We start from the raw sequence: 20,327 nt of genomic DNA, 5'->3' as shown, positions 1-20,327 counted from the left end.
ACAATTTCCGTTTGTCATGCAAACAGTTGCAGCAACCTACCCCCAAAAAAAGAGTAAACTGCAACGGCAAGCGTAGCAAGTGGAGAACGGAAGCAATGAAAATGGTCAGCCCATGATTGGCCCTCGTTTTTGTCAGTACACCGAACGAAATTGGGAGTTTTGTATCAAATTACATAAATGTTTGGACCTTTAACTGATCAATGTTTAAACCCTTTGAAAGTATAACTTTAGTTTGAGAGCTACTGCATTCATAATGTATTTTAATATGTATCGCATTAAAGGGATATTATTTAAATATATCAAGCTATTTTTTTTAGGTGCACCATGCGTGTGTTCGTATGAGTGAGTGGGTTTGGGTCCGCATTTTAGTTTGCCCCATTCGGGGGCACATGACTGTTTGCATTGTTGCTGTTGCTGTTGCCATGACCCCTGTCTTTACGGCTGTTCTCTCTGTATATTTCTCTTTATAGTATAAACAATTCATTAAAACGGGAAATGGCAATTATAAAGAAATTATACACAAAGAGCAATGAATAATTTTTAGTCTGTTTCCGACGCTGGGCGGTTGGGGGCGTGGCGCCCGTAGGCCTAAGTAGATATTGCTTACGTCTGTGCGCTGTGTTTTGTGAATATGAAATGCGAAGACAGGCTTTAAGTGTGGCAAGTGCACGATGGAGCCCCCCACATAGTTAGTTGCAGCGACTTGGGAAACAAATGCTCGCCCGACTCACGCATTCGACTTGCCACAGAAAATGCAGTGAAAACAAAAGCAAAAACTGATTGCAATGCGGCTGTGTCTGCCACATCATCTTCATCGTCTTCATCATCATCAGTATCATCAGTATCAGTATCGTCATCATCGGCTTTGGATGCATCTTGTTGCCACGCCTCGTTTAACTTCGAGGGGGCGTGGCAGCTGGGGGAGTGCAGGGCGCTTAACTCAATTGCATATGCAACATTTCGCTGCTGCTACAAACTGCAATCTTGACTGTGCCGGTGCCGGCATGCAACATGTTGATGTAATATGCAAATTGTATGCAGTTGCCATTGTCTTGGCAGATTTCCTAAGAAACATTTCTCCGCCTGCCGCATTGCCGCAAGTCGTCGCGAAAAATGTGGAAGCTGGGAAAAGCGGGATCTCAGAAGCTTTCGACCATGGAAGTAACTGTCAGACCGATGAACTAGGAAAATCCGCGGAAAATGCTGTTCTAACTCATCGTAATGGATGAAAAACGAGCATATAAATGAGTTCTACAAATTGTTTGAGCTAACAATAGTGCCATAACAATATAAAATAAATTCCACTATTAATTAGTTAGGCAAATCTGGGCGACACTAGACACATGACTTTTAAATTAAAAATTCCTTTAGTACAATTAATATATGTATTTACGATTTTCAAACAAGTTCTCATATGTGTGAAATGTCCTTTTCTTTTAGCTCCATTTTTCTTCTATAAATAAGCGCTCTTTTTAATTTGTTTACAAACAAATGTTATTAACAATCAACAGCATGAATGAAAGTTTACCATATGTTTTTTAATGCGTCTTCCGTATGTTTTATAGAATCTTAACACTCTTAACTTGGAACAAATTGAAGCATTTGCTACTTAACAAATTCTTCTGATCTTCGGTCGAGGTCAGCCCTTTCGCACCCACTTCTCCTTCCACCCACATTGCCTCCCTTTTGCCTCCGAACACAATCAATTTGGCTGCTCCACATTATGCCATCTCCGCGCACTTAATGCAATCTATCAAAATGCATTAAGTAGAGAGCAAGCAATATTGCACTGGAAAGCACTGCAATTTTTGGACAATCAAAGAAATACATTTCATTGAAATGCATTTGCTAGCACTTATAAGGATCTTCAAGAAAACAAAGTAATACAGATTTATAAAAATGTCACAAAGTATATAGAAATTTCTCTCAGTGTGGTTTTCTGATGTTGCTGTGAATTTTAGTGGGTCACTGTGTAGAAGCTTAATTGTGATATATCACTTTACACGCCCGAAGAGGGAAACCAAATTGAGATATGTACATATGTAAAACAAAAAAAAATGAGAACGGAACTTCAAAACGTTCCGACAGACCTAATAAAACCAGAAGCCACAAAATATTAAATGCAATTGCTCAGCCCAAAAAACAAAAATGTAACCCAAAAAAAATTAGCTTTAAGGCGGTGGCAATCCCACTTGCTGGCAATTCGCGTAAGGAAAACATTTTTCCATTGGCATTTCCTTTTTGCATTTGTGATTTGCTCCCCTTTTACCCCAATTCGCCGACGAAAATTGCACTTCTGTGTGCCATTTGGTTTTGCTGCCTTGGACTGGAAAATTCCCTCGCTGCCCCCCTTCCACCAGCCCCCAGCACCACCCCCTTCCAGCCGTTTCAAAGAGCCTATCAAAGTTACACAGCCTCCCACAACCCACAATCCACAACCCAATGCCCATTCCCCTTTTATTTGCATTAAGCCCGGCCATTTATTTGTATATTTTATTGTTGAGCATATTTTCCGCTAAAGTTTTCCTCTCTTTTTCGCCTTTATGAATGAAAACATCGAGGGGTTGTGTTGTCAGTGGGGCAGGGTGTGGGTGGGCGTTTTCCTGGGGGGGTTGGGGTTGAATGAAATGATTTTCTCTGTATCATTTTTTCTTTGGCTCATTTTTATTTTTACGCATTTCTTGCGTGTCGTCTTTGCGACGCTTTTGTCTTTCCTTCAGCTCTTTCACGACTCTTTGGTTTCCCCCCCAAAAAAAATTCAGTTGTTTAGTTTACTTTTAGTTTATCCGAGGGTTTGCTCTATTTTCCTCGCTGATAAGAGTTATATATGTGTGTGTTGTTGCGCTCACTTGTCTCTCGAATTTATTCCACGATTTTGGGGCCTTGCGTGTGCGAAGGCAATTCTGTGAGGCAAATGGCCAAACGACTCAAATTACCCGGCTGCATTTGGCTTAACCCCACCGAAATTTTGTTTTCTATTTATTTACCTTTCGGCGGTTACTAGGTTTACTGTTATTCCTATTGTTCTCCAACAATCTCCCCTTTCACTCGGTGGGGTTTCGTGAGCTGTTTGTATTTTTGGAACAATTTATAGCGCGCTAATTGAAGAAATGGTCTCAGATCTATTTATACGTGAAAATAGTTTACTCATTTTTGGTACTGAAACTCAAAAAACTCGGAAATTGCCATAATGAATAATCATCAAGAATCCATTTGTAGTTTTGAGTTAGATCTATAGCGCTTATATATATTATATGAGGCGCAGTATCAGTTTTCTTACTCAGAGAAATGGAACTTGCCAGTTGACCAATCCTTAAATCCCACTCAATCTTTGCTAACATATACCTCTTTTCTTTCTCTGTATGGCCCCCACAACTCACACTGACTCATCCAATGACCAACTCCACTCCTCACCCAACACTCGACCATTCAACACCGAAACACTCGCATTTGCTGACCATTTCTAAGGCCGCTCTGCGCATTCAGGCATGTAAAATACGAAAACATGTATTTTTCATTTATCATTTTTTTTTCTGTCTGATTTTTTTTGTAATTTATTTGCAAAAACACACTGTGCGCAGCAGAACATTTTCACATATTCGCGTGGAATGTGTGCCGCGTTAAATTGAATAGAGCGCTTAAAAGAGCAACAAATAAATTGACATTGAATGTAAAATTTATTGAAATGGTTTACGTGGCAGTGGGTCCTCTGACACGGTCGTGTGTCGCTATCAGATACTTTTTGCGATAGCAATATGAAAGAGATTTCTCCTCTCGAGGCCTTTTCACTGGAACCACCTTTCTGCTCCAGATGCGCCCTCAACTGCTCAGCTGGGCCCTTCTGCCATTGCAATTGCAGCCAAGTGCAACGAGCCGCTGCAAGATGGACAATGGTAGGGGGGTATCTTTCCACTTCCACTTTGGGTCAAACATTCCTATACCTATATATCTCAAAGTCCGGCACATGGCAAAGCATTTTCTGGCATTTCACTCGCAACTGCCCAGGTTTTTTCTTTTTGGTCTCTGGTTACCGAAGTGGGTTTTGTCTTCACTTCGCGGTGTCTGCCTCACTTTTGCTCATATTTCGCATGGCCAACTAACGGGCCGCGTTGTCTTTGGGCCAATGCCTTTTTAAGTGTGACTAATTATGACTCGGCTGAGGTGTTATTTCTTGCTGCGAGTTCAACGATCTGCCACTTGGAGCCCCCAACCCAGCGCTGCAGCAAAAAGGGTTGACCCGAAATCGTTTTTTATCATGCCTCTTGCGCAATTTGTATCGATTTCGTGTGGCAAGAAGAAATCCTGCAAGGATTGTGCAGACCAAGAGGCGCCAGCAATTCACAGAGGAGCCTATTTCGGAAAAGGAAGTAAGCTGGGGAAATATTTTGGCTGCAGTTTCCCGAAAGGTGGGGTTCCTCACAGAAATTATGCAGGCAATTTGGCCCGAAAACTCTTACGTACAATTTGTTACAAGTTGACTAGGGCAAAGCTCTGCCTGTATCAGGTAATCAGTCTTGACTTGGCTGCTGGCAAAGGGCCAAACGGAATTGATGATGTGACATAAGAGCTGAGAGCCTGAACCTTGGCTGCACTAAGAGGCAGTACTCAGGATAATCAAAGCGTTAAATGTGGGGAAAACATAAAAGAATCACCTCCATTTATTCTTAGGTAAATAGTATCTATGTATAACAGATAAGAGTTCACAAAATCCTATCTAACATGTTAGCTCATTGCTATCTACGAGCATAACATCGTTCCTGCCAACCCGGTAGATATCTATATTTCGCAATTCATTATCTGAGTTTATGTTCTCAACCCTGAAGCGAGGCCAGCTACCTGAGAACTGGGTTCTAAGCTACCTGGACACACAGCCGAACACGACTCCGTCCATTTTCATGTATGCAAAGGTACTGGTGAACTCGATTGTGGACCTCAGTAAGCTTTAAAGAAATAAAAATGCGCAGAGCCTAAAGAGGCTTTTGCCAGATGATGAGACCCCAGCACTGTGGAGATAAAAAGCCGACAGCGATAAGAGCGTTAACAAAATAATAACAAAATAAAAAGCATTTACATATAGCCAGAAGGCCGTGTTCGGACAGCAAGAAGTAGTAGCCATCTCCTCAGTTGGCCCGGCAGTCAGTAACCTATAGCTTAAAGGCGGCTACGGCTACTTTAGGCCGCAAGGAGGACTTGGACCATTAGTGAAATGGTCCTGTCAAGAACTGCGGCGTGGCCAGCAAAAAAATGTGTGTATGGCTTACTCGGTTTAGGCCCTCTGCTTTCACTCCATCCTCCTAATGTCTGTTCTATTTGCCTTTGCCTTTGCCACTCTCAACGTGCTTCATTTGGTTTTAGTAGAAGGTAGCCACTAATTTGCAGCATCATGAGCGCATTTGTTTTGGTTATGGACCAAATCTAATAAGAGCTTTACGAGATTGAAGAAATTGGTTATCTAGGGAGAGAGAGTACTTGGATTTGGCAACATATAATGGAGATTGGCCTAATTTTTTATTTATCAGTTTTTGAATTAAGTACTTAAAATATGTCAATATTTACTGTATAAATCCATTAAAGTATTATTACTTTTATAAAACACAGCCCACTAACTGGATGATTAGATTATTTGGCTTTCCAAAATGACTTAAAGACCAAGTCATCTGGTTCAAGAATATTCTTAAGAATATTTCGTATAGGATGACGTAAGATTCAAATTCGTGGAATTTTAAGAATTTCTTTAGCTGGAACAAATAATCTTCCCAACCATTTATAAGACTTTATTTCCTATGATGTAAACTCTTAAAAGTTGTCTCCGTTGTCAGTGAACATATACAACATTTCTTTGGACCGATTGAAGACCCTCCCCAGACATTTATCAAGCTCTCAAGGTATGCGAGAATTATCTGACGAGCATTTTCAATAAATTAAAAGATTAAAATATATGCTTTGAGCAGATTGTCGAGATGTTTTCAGATGACTCGCTGCGATAATATGCTCGGTTACTTGGGCCTTCATTATCACGTAGGATTTTCACGATCCCCCCACCTAATTGGAATTTATATCCTACGCGTATGTGGAATAGCACACTGAGAACAACTAGTTGCGTTTAACTTAACAGGGAAAAAGAACACCTAATTCATTGGAAGTTTGCAAAACAACAAAAAGGATTCTAATTAAAATTTTATGAATTTTTTAATATTAAAAAAAGTACTGATATATTCTGAAGCTTATTAAGCATTTTTTAATGGGAGTTCAGTGTCTTTCACCTTTTAAAAGGATTTCGAGATATAATGTTTACTCTACTTAATGTGAATTAAATATCACGTTTTAAGATCGACTTTTTTTCGTTTTGTGTGCAGAGTTTGCTGCAAGCTCACCTTGGGATCCAAAATGCTGCGCTCCAGGCTATCCTCACGATTCATGGTGGTGGCAGTGCTGCCGGTGCCGGTGCTGCTGCCACCGCCGCCCCCTCCGCTGCCGCCGCCCACCTCGCGCTGGCTGCTCCGCTCCCGTTCCCGCTCCCGCTCCTGCTGCTCCAGTCGCAGACGAGCCCGCTCCACGCGCGCCAGGGTCGGACTGTCCAGGATGGAGGGGGCCCGCGAGGGGGGCCGCGAATTGTTTGCGGCGTTCGTGTGCAACTGCTGCAGTTGTTGCTGCAGCTGATGCTGCTGCTGCTGTTGTTGTTGCTGTTGCTGGTGCAGCGTGTCGAGCGTGGCACTGTTGTTGGAGGAGGTCGAGCCGGGTGTGGGCGTGGCGGAGGACGATGAGTTGGTCATGGTGGCCGTCGACGTTGTGGAAATTGATGTGGTGTGCATGAGCATTTTCCGTTCTGTTTCTTAGCCTACGTTGATGGTTGATCTTTTTCTTTTGCTTTTGTTTTTGTTTTTTGCTTGATAGTTGGATCGTTGAATTTAGCGGTAACTTAACTGCAACGCTTGCTTATGATTTATTGGGGAATGTTGCACTTTTCGAGTTAACTGTGGGTGGAGAATTAAAGGGGACTACCATTAGGTTCATTACATTTGATAATTATTAGCTAACGTCGGCTCTTGTTACACACTTGGGTTGGTTTAGTTCTATAAGCTGATTATGTTCTAACTGAGTATGCTGCTTTTTAGAAACTTTATTAAATTTTTAAGGCAACAAACTATTCAAATATTTGTTCAATCATATTTTATCATTTATCGTAGTAAACATAAATCGTGGCTATAAATCCGATCGTAATCTAACATCATATACCTACAAACCGTAACTACTCAATCCACAAAACCCATGTTTGCACCTCAGTTTTAAGCTAGAACCCCTTGACACCTTGGGTAATTTATGTCTCCCTCAATTGCATTTCTTATCAATGCTATCCATTCCGCTCACTTTATTTATGACTCCTCTATCTGTTCGCTGGCAGCCGCCAAATTCGGCTTGTTATTATTGCCATTTTCCTTTCAGCAATTCACAAAGGAGTGCAACCAAGAAATAGCAACAAAAATAAAAAAACAGAGAAGCATAACGAGATATAAAAACTAAACTAAAACCAACACAAGAGCGCAGTCAATAATTTTCACAAAACTGGTTTTCTTTTTCGGGTTTTTCGGTCTGGGCAGGTCTGTCTCTGCAGTCTGTTGCAGGTAGTTTTTACTTTCGCACAACAAACACTGTGTGTATATTTTTTTTAGGGAAATGGATGGGGGAACTGCAAAGTGCATGCCCAAAGATACAAATGTATCTTTTCGCATTCGCAACGATTCTTGGGCACTTTTCAAGCTGTTTATTGGCCGGGTTTCGTATGAGTTTGTTTGCTGACGTTGGTGGGGCTTATTATTTATATTTTCTTGGCGCGTTGCTTTCGCATATGGGATGCCAAACACGTTTGTTTTGATATTTCCGCTGACATATTAATTCTTGAATTTGGTTTCGATGGTAATTGGTTTGTTGGTTTCTTGGTTTATTGCACATACTTCTTTAGGTTAAATTTAATTTGTTGGCAGCGTGTCGCGTCGCATTTCTTTGCGGTTTCTCGGTTTCTCGATGCGGCTGTTGTCGCTTGGCAAATTGAAAAAACCAATTTTGTTATTGGCCAAAATTTTATTTTCAAATTGAGCTGGTCGCGCAAAGCAAACGAGCGACCGATGCGAAGGCGAACTGTCCACGCGAGCTGCCCGTCGATGACTGGCGCAACGAAAACTGGTTTGCCACCGCGAGTCCGTGCATCGGCATGCGGGGCTCCAATCGAACATGTTCGAAAGGCGCACAGTGGGTCTGCCAGTGCCAGCAAAATACTGTTTTTTTTTTTCAAGTATCTACTTTTTAATCAGCATTGAAGCAGTTTGTTTTATTTTCCAACCCTTTGCTTATTTTATAGAATATGTAACACCACCCGAAGCACTACTTATCAATTAACAGATATATTTTATTTCTAAACAAATTAATCTTTTAAAATAATATTTCCAAAGAATATTTTCGTATTTATGCCTTCTTTTTACACTATCTAGCACTATCTATCTTACAACGTTTTAAAACAAAACTGACAATTAAACAACAATTTGTCATCATATTTATGTTTAATATTTTAAAAGCGCATACATGAATTTTATCTATTACCGTACAGAAGTTGTCCCACTGTAAATGGCGCTCGAGTTGCGTGGAGAAATTCCCTGTATTTTGATTCATGCGTTTACTCAGCAGTGCAAATTCTGCATATAAACAAAATAAAAAGCAATCTTTTAGTTCTAGGAATTTTTAAGAGTAATATCTTTTAATAGAAAACTTAGTATGAAAAATACAAAAAGTGGAACAAACAAACAAATTTATTTAATGAAAACTAAGTTCGGGCTTAGTTAGATAATTATAAAATGTCTTTTGTATTGTGTGGATAATTTTGTATAATAAATTTTTTCTAGAACTTATAAAATAAAATAATGACTAGGTTTGTTAAGAGATTTCTTGTTTCTTTTCTTCGAAAATATATAATATAATAATAATTAAATTGAATAAAAATTAAATGTTTTACCCTGCTTATATCTTTAAGATTTGCTTTTAAAGAATCTTATGATTTTTCATTCTGGGAAATTAAATTTCCCAAAACAAACCGACTTGCAACATCACGCATGTTCAACTCGAACGCGCAGTAGAGAAATTCCTTCACACAACAGGAATAAAATATTATTAATGTGATGAATGCGAATATGTGAGATAAAAACTAAAGAACTAAGGCGCATTATAATGATCGGATTGATACATAACAATTACTACATAAATATTTATCTATTTTATTTAAACTTATTTAATTCAAATGTATTTTTGTTATTTTCATTACACGTAGAAAGATTTATTATTGTTTTGGTGCTGGGAAAACAGGTTGTTCCCTTCGTGGTGTACTGGGCACTTAAGAGGTTTACCAGCCTCCCTGCCAACGAACCACAAATTGTTGCATGCAGGTCCAGTTCGACGTACCAGAATCGGATTGTGAATCGTTTGAATTGCGTTCATGAATTTCTTTTCTGAATGAAATAATCGAACGAACACTTGACAATGGAGGCGAAAGCGGCCAGCACTTGACTCATTGTATCATTGAATTACCATAAGATGGGAATAGCTGTGGACTCATCGGGTCTAAGAGTTGTCTGGGATTCCAGCCCGTCTTCATAAAGATGATTCACAGTAAGTTTCACATACTGGCACACATGTAAATTTTGCGGTATGCGAATCACGCAATTATGCAAATCACCGGCAAATCGCTAAATCGCTATCTGTCTTTATTTTGCGCCAAACTCCAAGATGGAACGTGCCATTTGCAGACGTTCTAAGCCAGTCTCTATAGCTTTTTGGCTACTCTCCGATTTTAGTTTCCAATTACCAAATTGACACGCCATTCATGAGGCTCGAAATCTTTTTTTGGGATGGGTTTTTTTTCGTCTGGCGCCAGGCATAATTTTTAATTTCGGATATAAATGCGATGAAAATTTGTCGTGTCTCGCGCATAGCTTCTTATGTTTATATGCTTGGTATTTTATTCGGGCTTCTCGGAATTTGACGTGTTGTTCGGGTAGATTTCGAATGGATTTTATTTTTTGATTTTGTGTCTGGCGACCGTCACAAGTGGTTTGATAACTTTATTGGCTGTGTTCTCAATGCTCCCCTGTCTCGCCCTATGTTCGTGTAATTTGTTGTGATCATCGGATCATGATTGCGGGTTTTGGAAACGTGATCGAGGAGTGGGAGAGAAAAGTTCCTCAAAGACACACATTTGGAAATCCATTTGGAGCTAACGTATCAAAATTATGATTGAGGGACCATTGTGTCAGCCCCTATCTAATCATTGAGGGATTATAAGAACAGGGGTATATGGAGGGGCGCTGTAAAAAATATAACTCGACATGTTCAAAAAACATGCAATTATAACCTTTATTTATCTTCTCGGTAAATAAGTGAAATCATCATTAATTTGCGTTCTATGACTAACATATGTTTAGTCAACTGCACAGAATTTCTTATCTTATAAGTCTTTTACTAATTGAATCTAAAGATAAGTTCTATAAAGAATGCTTTGAAATCCAATCTAATCTGCGTTTGCCAAAAAACATGCACCTAAAGTCATATTCTTCGAGGCGTTAGTCTTTGCACTACATATGTAAATAAATCTGTTAACTAAAACTAATACGCCGCATAAGTTGTCTTCTACTTATGTTTCATTGCACTTCTTATAAATATCTCCTTATCAATCTAATGCTTATCTAATCGGAATATATATACACATTTAATAGGCCCCTAAGTGTGCCATTTGTGGTGTCTCCTCATAATCATTCGAGTGCCTCCATGTCTTTCAATAGCCTCCATAGAAGGCGGGGCTCATTGTGCGTTTTTTTCTTTTCTGGTTCTGTGCCGCATTTCCGTTCCGTATTGAGAAAAGCTTCGTTTTAATGATTGTTTTGTTCTAACATTTTCAATGGTTTATCAAAATGCCGGCGACGCCGTTTCGTCTGGTCGCCATTTAAGACTAAAGTTTCTTCTGTTCCTCCTCGGTTTTGTACTTCCCTCTCTGTTTCTCCGTGTATTTCCGTCCCCCTTTCTATCCGATTCAGTTTGCCCGATTCTTTTCCATGCATATCGGCTTGGCCATATCTTTAGTATGCATTCGACGCATTCGAGAAGTTTTTTCTTCTTTTATCGCCAACTTTGGCAGGGCAGGAAAAGGCGCGTTCGGACTTTGCGTTGCTGTCTTTTTCCCCTTTTCCCCTTTTTTTTTTCCATATTTTATTCACTTTTATTCATTTTTATTCGAGTGTATGCGGGAAGATTTGTCATGTGTTTTGTATGCACTGCATAAAACAATGCAAAAGTGACATTTCCTCAACTCGCCTTTCACTCTTATCAGCTGGCGCAGAAAAAGCAGCTGGGCAGAGCTCTGCTCAACATGCTGGTTGTCGGATGCCGATTGCTGATTCCACTCCCAATCCTCCACTCTTGCCTAGTCGGTCTTTAATACTCCTACAATCGCCTCACTGGACTTCCGATAAGCTCCACTACCCCGGTGATAATAAGGCAAAAGAACTGCCGAGTCAAAAGAGCAAACTGCGCTCTGATTGCCAACTGACGATTGTCGATGCGCTGCAATTGATGATTGCGAAAGGTTCTCATAGTGCTAGAAAGTCCCTCTTTGGATATAAGTATTTATTAAAGTGGTTACCTCAAATACAAAATAACAATTTTATAATAAAAATCAACTATATGAAGGATATGTCTGGTGCTTTACACTTTAAATAAGCAATTTAATATTGCAAATAAAATGCGTGCTTTGCAAGTTCCTGCTAATAAATCTTATAAATGCATTAACTTCTTCGCATTACAAGAAACTTCCATACTTTTATTCCCCCATTGATTTATATTTTATGAGCAGATTGCATATTTTTCCGATTGCAAATTTCATCTGACTGCGCTGATGGCTTGTTTTCAAAACAGCCACTCATAAATCACTGATAAAATGCCCAAGTACCATTTCATTTATATTAATTTATATGCCTTTTGTTGCAGCCACTGATTGCGCATTTCTCACTGAATCAGTTTCCGCGGATTGCGCGTTTCGAGGCACTGACCATGGGCAATTAGTTAACGTGCGGCGCTTGTAATAGAAACTAATAGCCACTCCCATTCCAGTTCCTATTGCTATCCCCATTCCCCACAAAGGCATTCCGAAAACACGCATTCTCTTCTAACAACTTCAAAGAGGCCGTCCCATCGGGGGACCGGGGGTACTTTTAATTAGCTGTGTAAATTGGTCAACGAAAATGAAATTAATTAGCCCAAGCGATGTTAATAACTTCATCGGCGTTGACAACTTTATTGGCCATCAACAGGAGACTGGACTTTGATTGTGCGATGTGATGAGAATAGATTGGTTTGGATAGTGGAGCATTTAGAAATTAGAAATATTAATATAGGGGCAGTCGGCTCATGTATAAATTAAATTTATTGGTAACTAAAGTTGATCGTTGAAAGACAGCAATGTCCGAACTTATTTAATAAATCTAAAGAATACTGAATATTTCCTTAACACTGCTATGTTCATTCAAAGCCATCCCTATCCCATTTCAATCACAACATATCAATATCAAGTCTATACATTTATTTTATAGTTGGCTGACTCTTAACCACAATAAACTGAATTCCTTTAGTTTGAGCCTTGACTTTATCGATTTTGAACTCCTTTTTCACTCATCCCCGGCAACTAGTTTGCATGCCGAGTCACATTCCTGAGCCGACTGACTGACTACCTGGTCATTTTGGCTCACAGGTAGCCGAAATCCATCGACTGAAACCGCTCATAATCTTATTAGAATTCGATTGCGGTGAGGGAATCGTTTGAATTCGGAGTGAAAAAGGTTTCCCATTCCAACATCCAGCATTTCATTAAAATGGTTTCGGTGTTCGCCGGTATTCTTTTGTGCCTCTGATATTGACGCCCGCCTGTCTATCGCATCTTTTCAATAATAATTTGGGTTTTATTTAGCCGCCAACGAAATACAAAAAAAGAAGAACTCGTCGTTCCAGTGACTTTTTGTGAGAGGTGCAAAAGGAGAGGCTGAGTCACGATGTCAGTTTCGTGGAAGATATACCGATAAAGATGGGATCTTCGATGATACACTGCAAGCAGGACAAATTGATGGGGGACTTATAAATGACTGATTAATTGCTCGTATAAAAGCAGCAGAAATTTTTATATTCGAAGCTACAAATTCGCATTTCATTGCCGTTTCAATTGCCACTTTTGAGCAGAGCAACTATAAATTCCGAATTTTCATAGCATACTTTTAAGTGGCCATAAATATTCGATGACAAACAGTCGCAGAGATGCACTTTTAGGCAACCCGCACAAATATTCCCCCGATCCGATGGATATCAGCCAAAATGAAAACTTTAGAACGTGATAGTTGCACCGACTATTCGGGGGGGGCGTGGCAGGGAATAAGGCGCGTGCCTAAGTGCCGCTTGTCTAGACTGCTCAACTAGCAAATGTCAAATGAAATAAATTTCTATTCGTCCCGCAACGAGCAAGGTAAATATTAGTGAGTAATTGAAAAGGCTTTCCAGGAGTGCTCCCTGGCCAGGAAAGGGCATGGTCCACTGCTAAACGTCAGTCATTGTTGTTTGTTGTCGTTTATTTTTGGTGGAAAAAGCGGAAAACTTAAAGGACCGAAAGAAGCCGTTGAGGGAGTCCACAAGACCAGACCTGACTGCATTGGGATTTAACGAAGCAAATCAAAAGAAGTAAACAGAACGATTGCTGTTACAAATAATACTAAACATGGGATGCACTTTCTGTTTATGAAGAGAGTAAATATAGATGGCAATATTAATATATTTTAATGGCTATTACAATTTGATTTAAAAAGCTAAGACTTTTAAATGCAATTAAAAATACTTTATTACAAATCACTTAAAAATGATTGTGCTAACTTGAAATAGAGCATTTTTGAAGAGAATAAACTTGCTCGCCGTCTTGAGAAAATCCCTTTCTACCCAGTTTTCCACTTGTCTTCATCCCCCTTTCATAAGCTAGCCTGCAGCCATCATTCAAAGGCCTCCGTCCCATTTGGCGTTAATTAGTTTGGCTGGGCTGCGGGCGTGTGACTTTCACCAATCATTTACAACAGCAGCACTCCGTTTTCTTTGCTCCACCGCTTCCCGGAAAATTTACGGATTCCCGCGGAATTTTTTCCACGCAGCCAAAACCATTTTCATTAACAGTCAGTCGCCGTCATCGACAGTTGCTGACTTGCCTTTTCCCTATCCAAGAGCTGATCCCCTTTTCGTGTCGCTTCTCTGATTACACATTTTAACGCCATTTTTGGCGCAACTTTTTCCCTTCTGACGTGGCCGTTAAACCCTTTAGGCCAAAAGTAGGAAAAAAGTTTTTCCTTTGGCTGGCTGAGCAGAAAATGAAAAGAATCTCAATGAAGGGTTAACAAGGAAAATTTGATTTATTTGATGAGTTTCACTGTTCGCCAGAGAAGACGCATTTAATGAGCATGAAAATGAACTTGCCAAAGGTTGTGGGAGCTTTGTGGAAATGACCAAAACAGCGAGTAGAAATCGTCTGTCTGGAAATATTTTGCAACTGTAATTGATCTGGAAAGTAAAAATAAAATTAATGGAACAGTAAACAGTTACTTAAACTCAATAAAATATTGGCTGTTTAAAATAATCGGACAGCATTGTAACATATTGTACTGGACTCTGGTTCCCAATTCTTATTGCTTTCAGTTTATTTGTTTTATTCCGTTCGCGTTTGACAACTGCAAACTTTCTTTATTTCCTGTCTATTGTCGTATTGCTGGCATTGCTTATGTATGTCACATTATTGCCTCACCCAGCCCAATCTGACTTAGACAAAGGACATTTCTGCGCTGGCAATGGAATTTTAATGCACTCCCATTATCCGCCCATCTCGCAGTATTGGCGAAACATTTCCCCGCACTTTCTCTAAATTCAATAAAACTCTGAGAGAGCAAAGGGAAACTTTTCAGTGTGGCAACAAAGCCGCTGATTATCCAAGTAGCTCCTTGGATATCCCACTGGCACCTCCTATTTTCCGGAATGGGGGCGTGTCAAGTAAGCCAGTGACATGAATAATTCCCAAGTCGGTTGGGCAAACATATCCATAGCCTTGCGTACCCTTATTGTAATCACATTTGGACAAACTCAAATGGAAGTTGTAAATTCAATTAGATTTAATTTACGCAACTCGGCAGTGAACCCCAATGAAAGGGCGTGAAATAATTTCAAGGGGATGAGAGAAACAAAACTTCAGAAGCAAAGTTTTACTCACTCAGGTTGTCGGGCATAATTAACTAAGAATAAGCAGTCTTAAAGTTTAAGAAAACTTTAACAAGTCCGCTGCAGCGTCAAATGTCAAGTAAGTGCCTGAAATTTAATGTGCAAAAATTGCAAAACTTTTCTCATATAAAAAGCATATTAAATCATTTTTATGGCAGCATTTCTTGGTTTTTAGTTGGGAAGGAAACCCACCGACTGCCTCTACCTGTTTACATTGTTCTTGTTCATTTTTTATGCCCAGCTCATTCTCGTTTTATGCGCCATTTGGCGAGGCTCGTTTAGTGTTTTTCGCCTCGTCTAGGCTTCACTGCAGCCACGGTGCGTATGAGTGATATTTTTATGATCGACGAATCTAGAGTTATGGCTCATCTAGAGAATTATGAGTGAGATGTTTATGAGCACTTCTCCAGCATATTTGCACGTAAGTTACAGTCAACTTAAATGTACATACTAATGCTGGCAAAGACTAGATTATTACTAGTCAAATTGTTTTTTTTTTATATTTAGTTCTTTGGTTATTTATTTGGATATAACAGTACTTTAATGGAAAAATGGTGTAAAACTTATTCGTAAATGGTAATCATAATATTACTAAATCGGAGGTTTCTTAGCTTACAACACCTACCATTAAATAATATTAATTATATGAGGTTGTTGTAGATTACATGCACTGAAAAATATGCATATTAAATTTAAGTTTGAATTAATATAAAGCTTATTTTAAATAATTACAGATGTATTATTTATCAAAGTAATGGTAAGATAGAAGTCTCAAAATCCAGTTGTTGACCTTAGATTTTTTGTCTACACACAGAATATAACAGCATCAAGAGTTGGGGCGACTGTGCAGCATAAATCTTTCGGTCATTGTAGATATATAAATATATATAGTCACCGTATACATGGCAACTGAATTATCATAAGAAGTCACGTCAAGTGTTTGGCAACTGCTGCAGTGAAATTTCCACGGAGAGTGCAAAGTAATCGGAATGCAAAATAGTTTGCCAACAGCAGCTGTGACCAAAAAAGTGAACTTGACATTTGACATGTGACAGCTACTGTGACAGCCAGACAAATAAAATGTAAACAAAGCTAAAACTAAAGTACTGAAATCGAAACAAAGAGCACAGAAGGCAGCCACCAGCAGTGGACAGCATCATAATTTCGGAAAAAGTTTCCAACAACTATTCCCATCAGCCATGCAAATAAGAATGGGAAATGTTAATTAACATACAACTAACATGGGGATGGGGGACTGTACCTGGGCTGGTCGCATTCAAGGTTAAATTAGCTAATTGGCTAAACATGGCGTGACTGAATGAGCCGGCAAATGTCAACATGCCCAAGTTGTAAATAATATTTATGACCCGCCACATAAAAGCGAGCTTTAAATAAGAGCTTCTTAAATTCCTTAATTCTTAAAGTTATACTTAAGAAGAAGTGTGAACATTGCGCCCATCGTATTCCCAATATAATATTTAAATTAGAATTGAAATGTTTAAAAGGCAAAAAGGAGAGCAAACGGCACCCGGCTCCATTGGCCATAACGGTGATAATCTACCCAGGAGACTAAACAGGCCCAAATGGAGTAGACTGAAGGAAAGAGGAAATGGAGAAGACAGGACAACACGACAGGCCACAACAAAGTGTCAAAGCCACCAGACAAGCGGCTTTAGAAAAACAGCCAACATTTTGTTAGACTGCAAGTTGTCAGCAGGGAGAAATAGATAAAAAATAAATGGCAAGTATTATGAAATGTATAAAATAGGATGCGATAAAGCGAAAAGACGATAATCAAATTGGAATAATACAAAGTAATCGAAAGAAACTACAATACAATTGAAAATGTCAGCAGAGAATAAAAGGAAAAGAACAGAATCTTCGACAAAGAAGCAGTCCTTGCGGCATGATTGCCAATAGAAATTGGTTAATGCAGAAAATTAGCTTACTTTGTGTGATTTGCCTTACAAAGCCACAAAGTGGCTTAAAGTTCCTCGTTTCTAGACTTCTCATATAATAATGACATAGCTGTATAAGGCAGTGTTTGACTGATTATCATTTTTAGATAATGTTCTTTCGAATTTGATCACCATTCGAGATTATTTAAAATAAAATCCCTTGTGATCCTCAGAAAATCCGATTCAGATGTGTAAATACGCGATTATCTCTTAAAAATGTTTTTAACGTCGCCCACTAGACATAACAGCATCAACAATGCTACAAGATTCTCTTTTTGAAATTTTACGTGACACAATCCCAACAACTATGAGACTTGCACTTTGTTGCTGCCAGAATGTGAAAGGCTTTCAGACTGCAATTGGCCTGCAGCCTAGAACGACACTAGTCAAACATAGAAGCATTAAGTGGGCGGCGAAAGCCTCCATAATCCTGGCCAAAAAGGAGGCACTCCTGCAATGGCACTGGTCACGCACACTCGTTTGGCATTCATAAATCGCTTACCAAACTAAAATCCTAACCAGATTTGTGCAGCAATTTTGATGGCATTTTGCAGGTTCTGCCGATTTTGCCGACCTGTCCAGAACGTAAATAGGAATTTACCAGGCAACCAACGAGCAGAGAGCAATCGGCACTTTTGGCCCGAATTAAGCGCATTTTATCGAAGAATTTGCAACTTTGATTCTGATTGGCAGTCATTTCAAGGCGGTCCTCGAACCGCAAATGCATAGAGGCTAGGAATTCATTTGACCAAACTAATTTCATTAGCCTGGCAAATACACATAAGGCAAACGCCACTGCGTACACGACGGCCAGCTGTTTAGTCAGTTAATTAAATTTGATTTGGCCACACACAAAAGCCACTTTGCCCTCAATTATGCAAGAGGTATATCGCAGGTTGTGCTTTTAGTTTCAATTACCCTTGCAATGCAACTGAAATTGCGCTTAATTATTCAGAGCATGCTCTAATGGAAAACTTCGGTCCTCAGATAATTTATTGGCATTGATGTCATTTGGACACGGGTCAAGTCAACTAATGGAAGGAGAAATCGAAACTAGTGTCCAAAGGATTGACATAGATTGTGGTTGATAGTGCAACCGATTAAAGACATTAGGAAAACTTGAATAAACCCAAAAATCAGAAGGTAATATTTAAATAAATGGTTCAGTGTTGCTGTCTTCTGTTCACTTTCTATCTCATAGGATAAAAAAAGTGTAACATTTGTTTTTGGCACTTTGAGCATCAGAAATAGCTCTCAAGTTTTTGTAGAAAACATTACGACTCAACTTGAGTTTAAAATGAGCAAATTTTGTTTGTCCGATGACTCCCTCGCCCTTTCCATTAAACTTTTCTTGTAGCTGCAGGCAAACATCATAAAACCCTTGAAAGGTTTTTATTTACCACACTCACAGAAAGAGCATAAAACACTTGACCGCTTGACCTAAATTTCCCAACCAGAAAAGCAGGATCAACGACTCTCGTTGACTGTCCCTTTTGGCCCGGTCAAAAGTCAGATGTCAACAAAATAGGCGGGGGAAAACACGAGAAATGTTTTAAAAATTCCAACACGTAGGCAATTTCTGGATGATGCGCATAAAGCAAGCACAGAATTCGAGGGGCGAAAACTATGAAAGAAAATTCACAAAACGGAGGGTTGTCGAATTCGATGAAGAAGGGTTATATCTGAGTCGCCTCATTAAACTCACTGGCAGTAGTCATGATTTCCACTCAGGCACTCCACTCACATAACTTGGCCCGAGGCGAGAATGGACGTAAATTGATTTGAGGCCGGATAAATTTCGAATGCCTGGGGTGCGCTTTTTCCACTGCCACCTGCCTGCGAAATTAAAGATTGCCAAAAAAGTGTTGCCAAGTTGGCTACTTTTTACAAAAAGTGCCTAAAGTAATGACAGAAAGCAGTGCGTCTTAGTTGCTATATGAGTATTTCTTTTAGGCACTTTAAATAAAAAAATCATGCTTTCAGACACCTTAGTGAAAAATAGTTTTTTATCCTATGCTAAGCTTTTTTTACTGTAAGTAACTTTTTCTGCCATCACTGCTGGCCTCCAGCTTTTTGGCTGTAAGTGTTGATAAGCTCCATGCTCGCACGTACTACATTTTAGCACACTATTTGGGATGCAGGATGCGGGATGCGGGAATATCCGTCCTAGAAATGTGTCAATTTGGCGTCAAAGACATTGACGGAGCAACAACATGTTTACATTAGCAATAAAACAGGCGCAGTACCATCTGAAATTCAAGATGAGCCAGATGCCATCGGGATAAAAGAGGGAATGGGCAGGTCCTGAGGTGTTCACCAACCTCACGTACTCATGGATGGCAGAATTAGGGGGAATCTTGGCTGATCTTATCCTACCCAGACCAGCCAGACAATAACTATAATTGTCGCATCAGCATTTTTTCCGGCCTCCGCCTCAATCCCAGCGCCAAAAAGTATGCAGTAAAACGCGCCAGTCATGATTCGTTGGATTTGAGGGAAGGAGGTAAATTCCATTAAACCAACCGACTCAGACACAGACGCAGACAATGCCTGAAGGCTCGTCAAGCGATTCCATTTGTAGGTCTGCCTTCGACTTCTGCTTCCTGACTTCAGTTAGCCTGTGGATTTGTGAGGGGCATATAAAAAAATTCCAAAATTAAAGTCAATGCGAAGACGAGTCGGAGTCAAAGTCGGATGTGGATGTGGATGAGGATGACAGGAGGTTTTGGAAAGGAAAAAGGGCATGACTCTGAAGTGAAAGTTAATGTTGATTAGGGAAATTGAAGTGATAATGCTAGCAAAGTGAAGGAATCTAAATAAAGGGGGAAACAAGGCAAGCGAAATAACCAAACACACTTGATGATTATATAAAAAGCTAATAAAAAGCTAAAAAGGTACTACAGAATAATTATTTTTAAAGTAAATGTTGGTGCTTGTATTTGAGAGCAACATAATTCTTTAACAAAATAAATGACTATTGTGGATTGCTTTACTTAGAGAAACCTTTTGTGCTTTCGAAAATAAGGCAATATAACTCCTCGC

At 39.5% G+C, this 20,327-nt stretch overlaps 1 protein-coding gene across 7 annotated transcripts in view; it reads right to left on the bottom strand.

The window, feature by feature from the left end:
- Positions 1 to 8,164, bottom strand: part of LOC6527832 — a 39,228-nt gene extending 31,064 nt beyond the window's left edge. For 6 of the 7 annotated variants that reach the window (XM_039370928.2, XM_039370930.2, XM_039370931.2 and 3 more), the window contains exons 1-2: positions 7,953 to 8,164; positions 6,375 to 6,974 (exon numbers count right to left, since the gene is read on the bottom strand). In XM_039370928.2, the coding sequence (XP_039226862.1) occupies positions 6,375 to 6,818 (444 nt within the window). In that variant the 5' untranslated portion in view covers positions 6,819 to 6,974; positions 7,953 to 8,164. Of the gene's footprint in view, positions 1 to 6,374; positions 7,915 to 7,952 lie in introns of those variants that run through there. The other variant, XM_039370929.2, reaches the window with a different exon arrangement.
- Positions 8,165 to 20,327: the final 12,163 nt, after the last annotated feature.

This window comes from Drosophila yakuba, chromosome 2L, assembly GCF_016746365.2.
Source record: "Drosophila yakuba strain Tai18E2 chromosome 2L, Prin_Dyak_Tai18E2_2.1, whole genome shotgun sequence".
Classification (NCBI taxonomy): Eukaryota; Metazoa; Arthropoda; class Insecta; order Diptera; family Drosophilidae; genus Drosophila; species Drosophila yakuba.
This window is presented reverse-complemented; position numbering and strand designations above follow the sequence as displayed.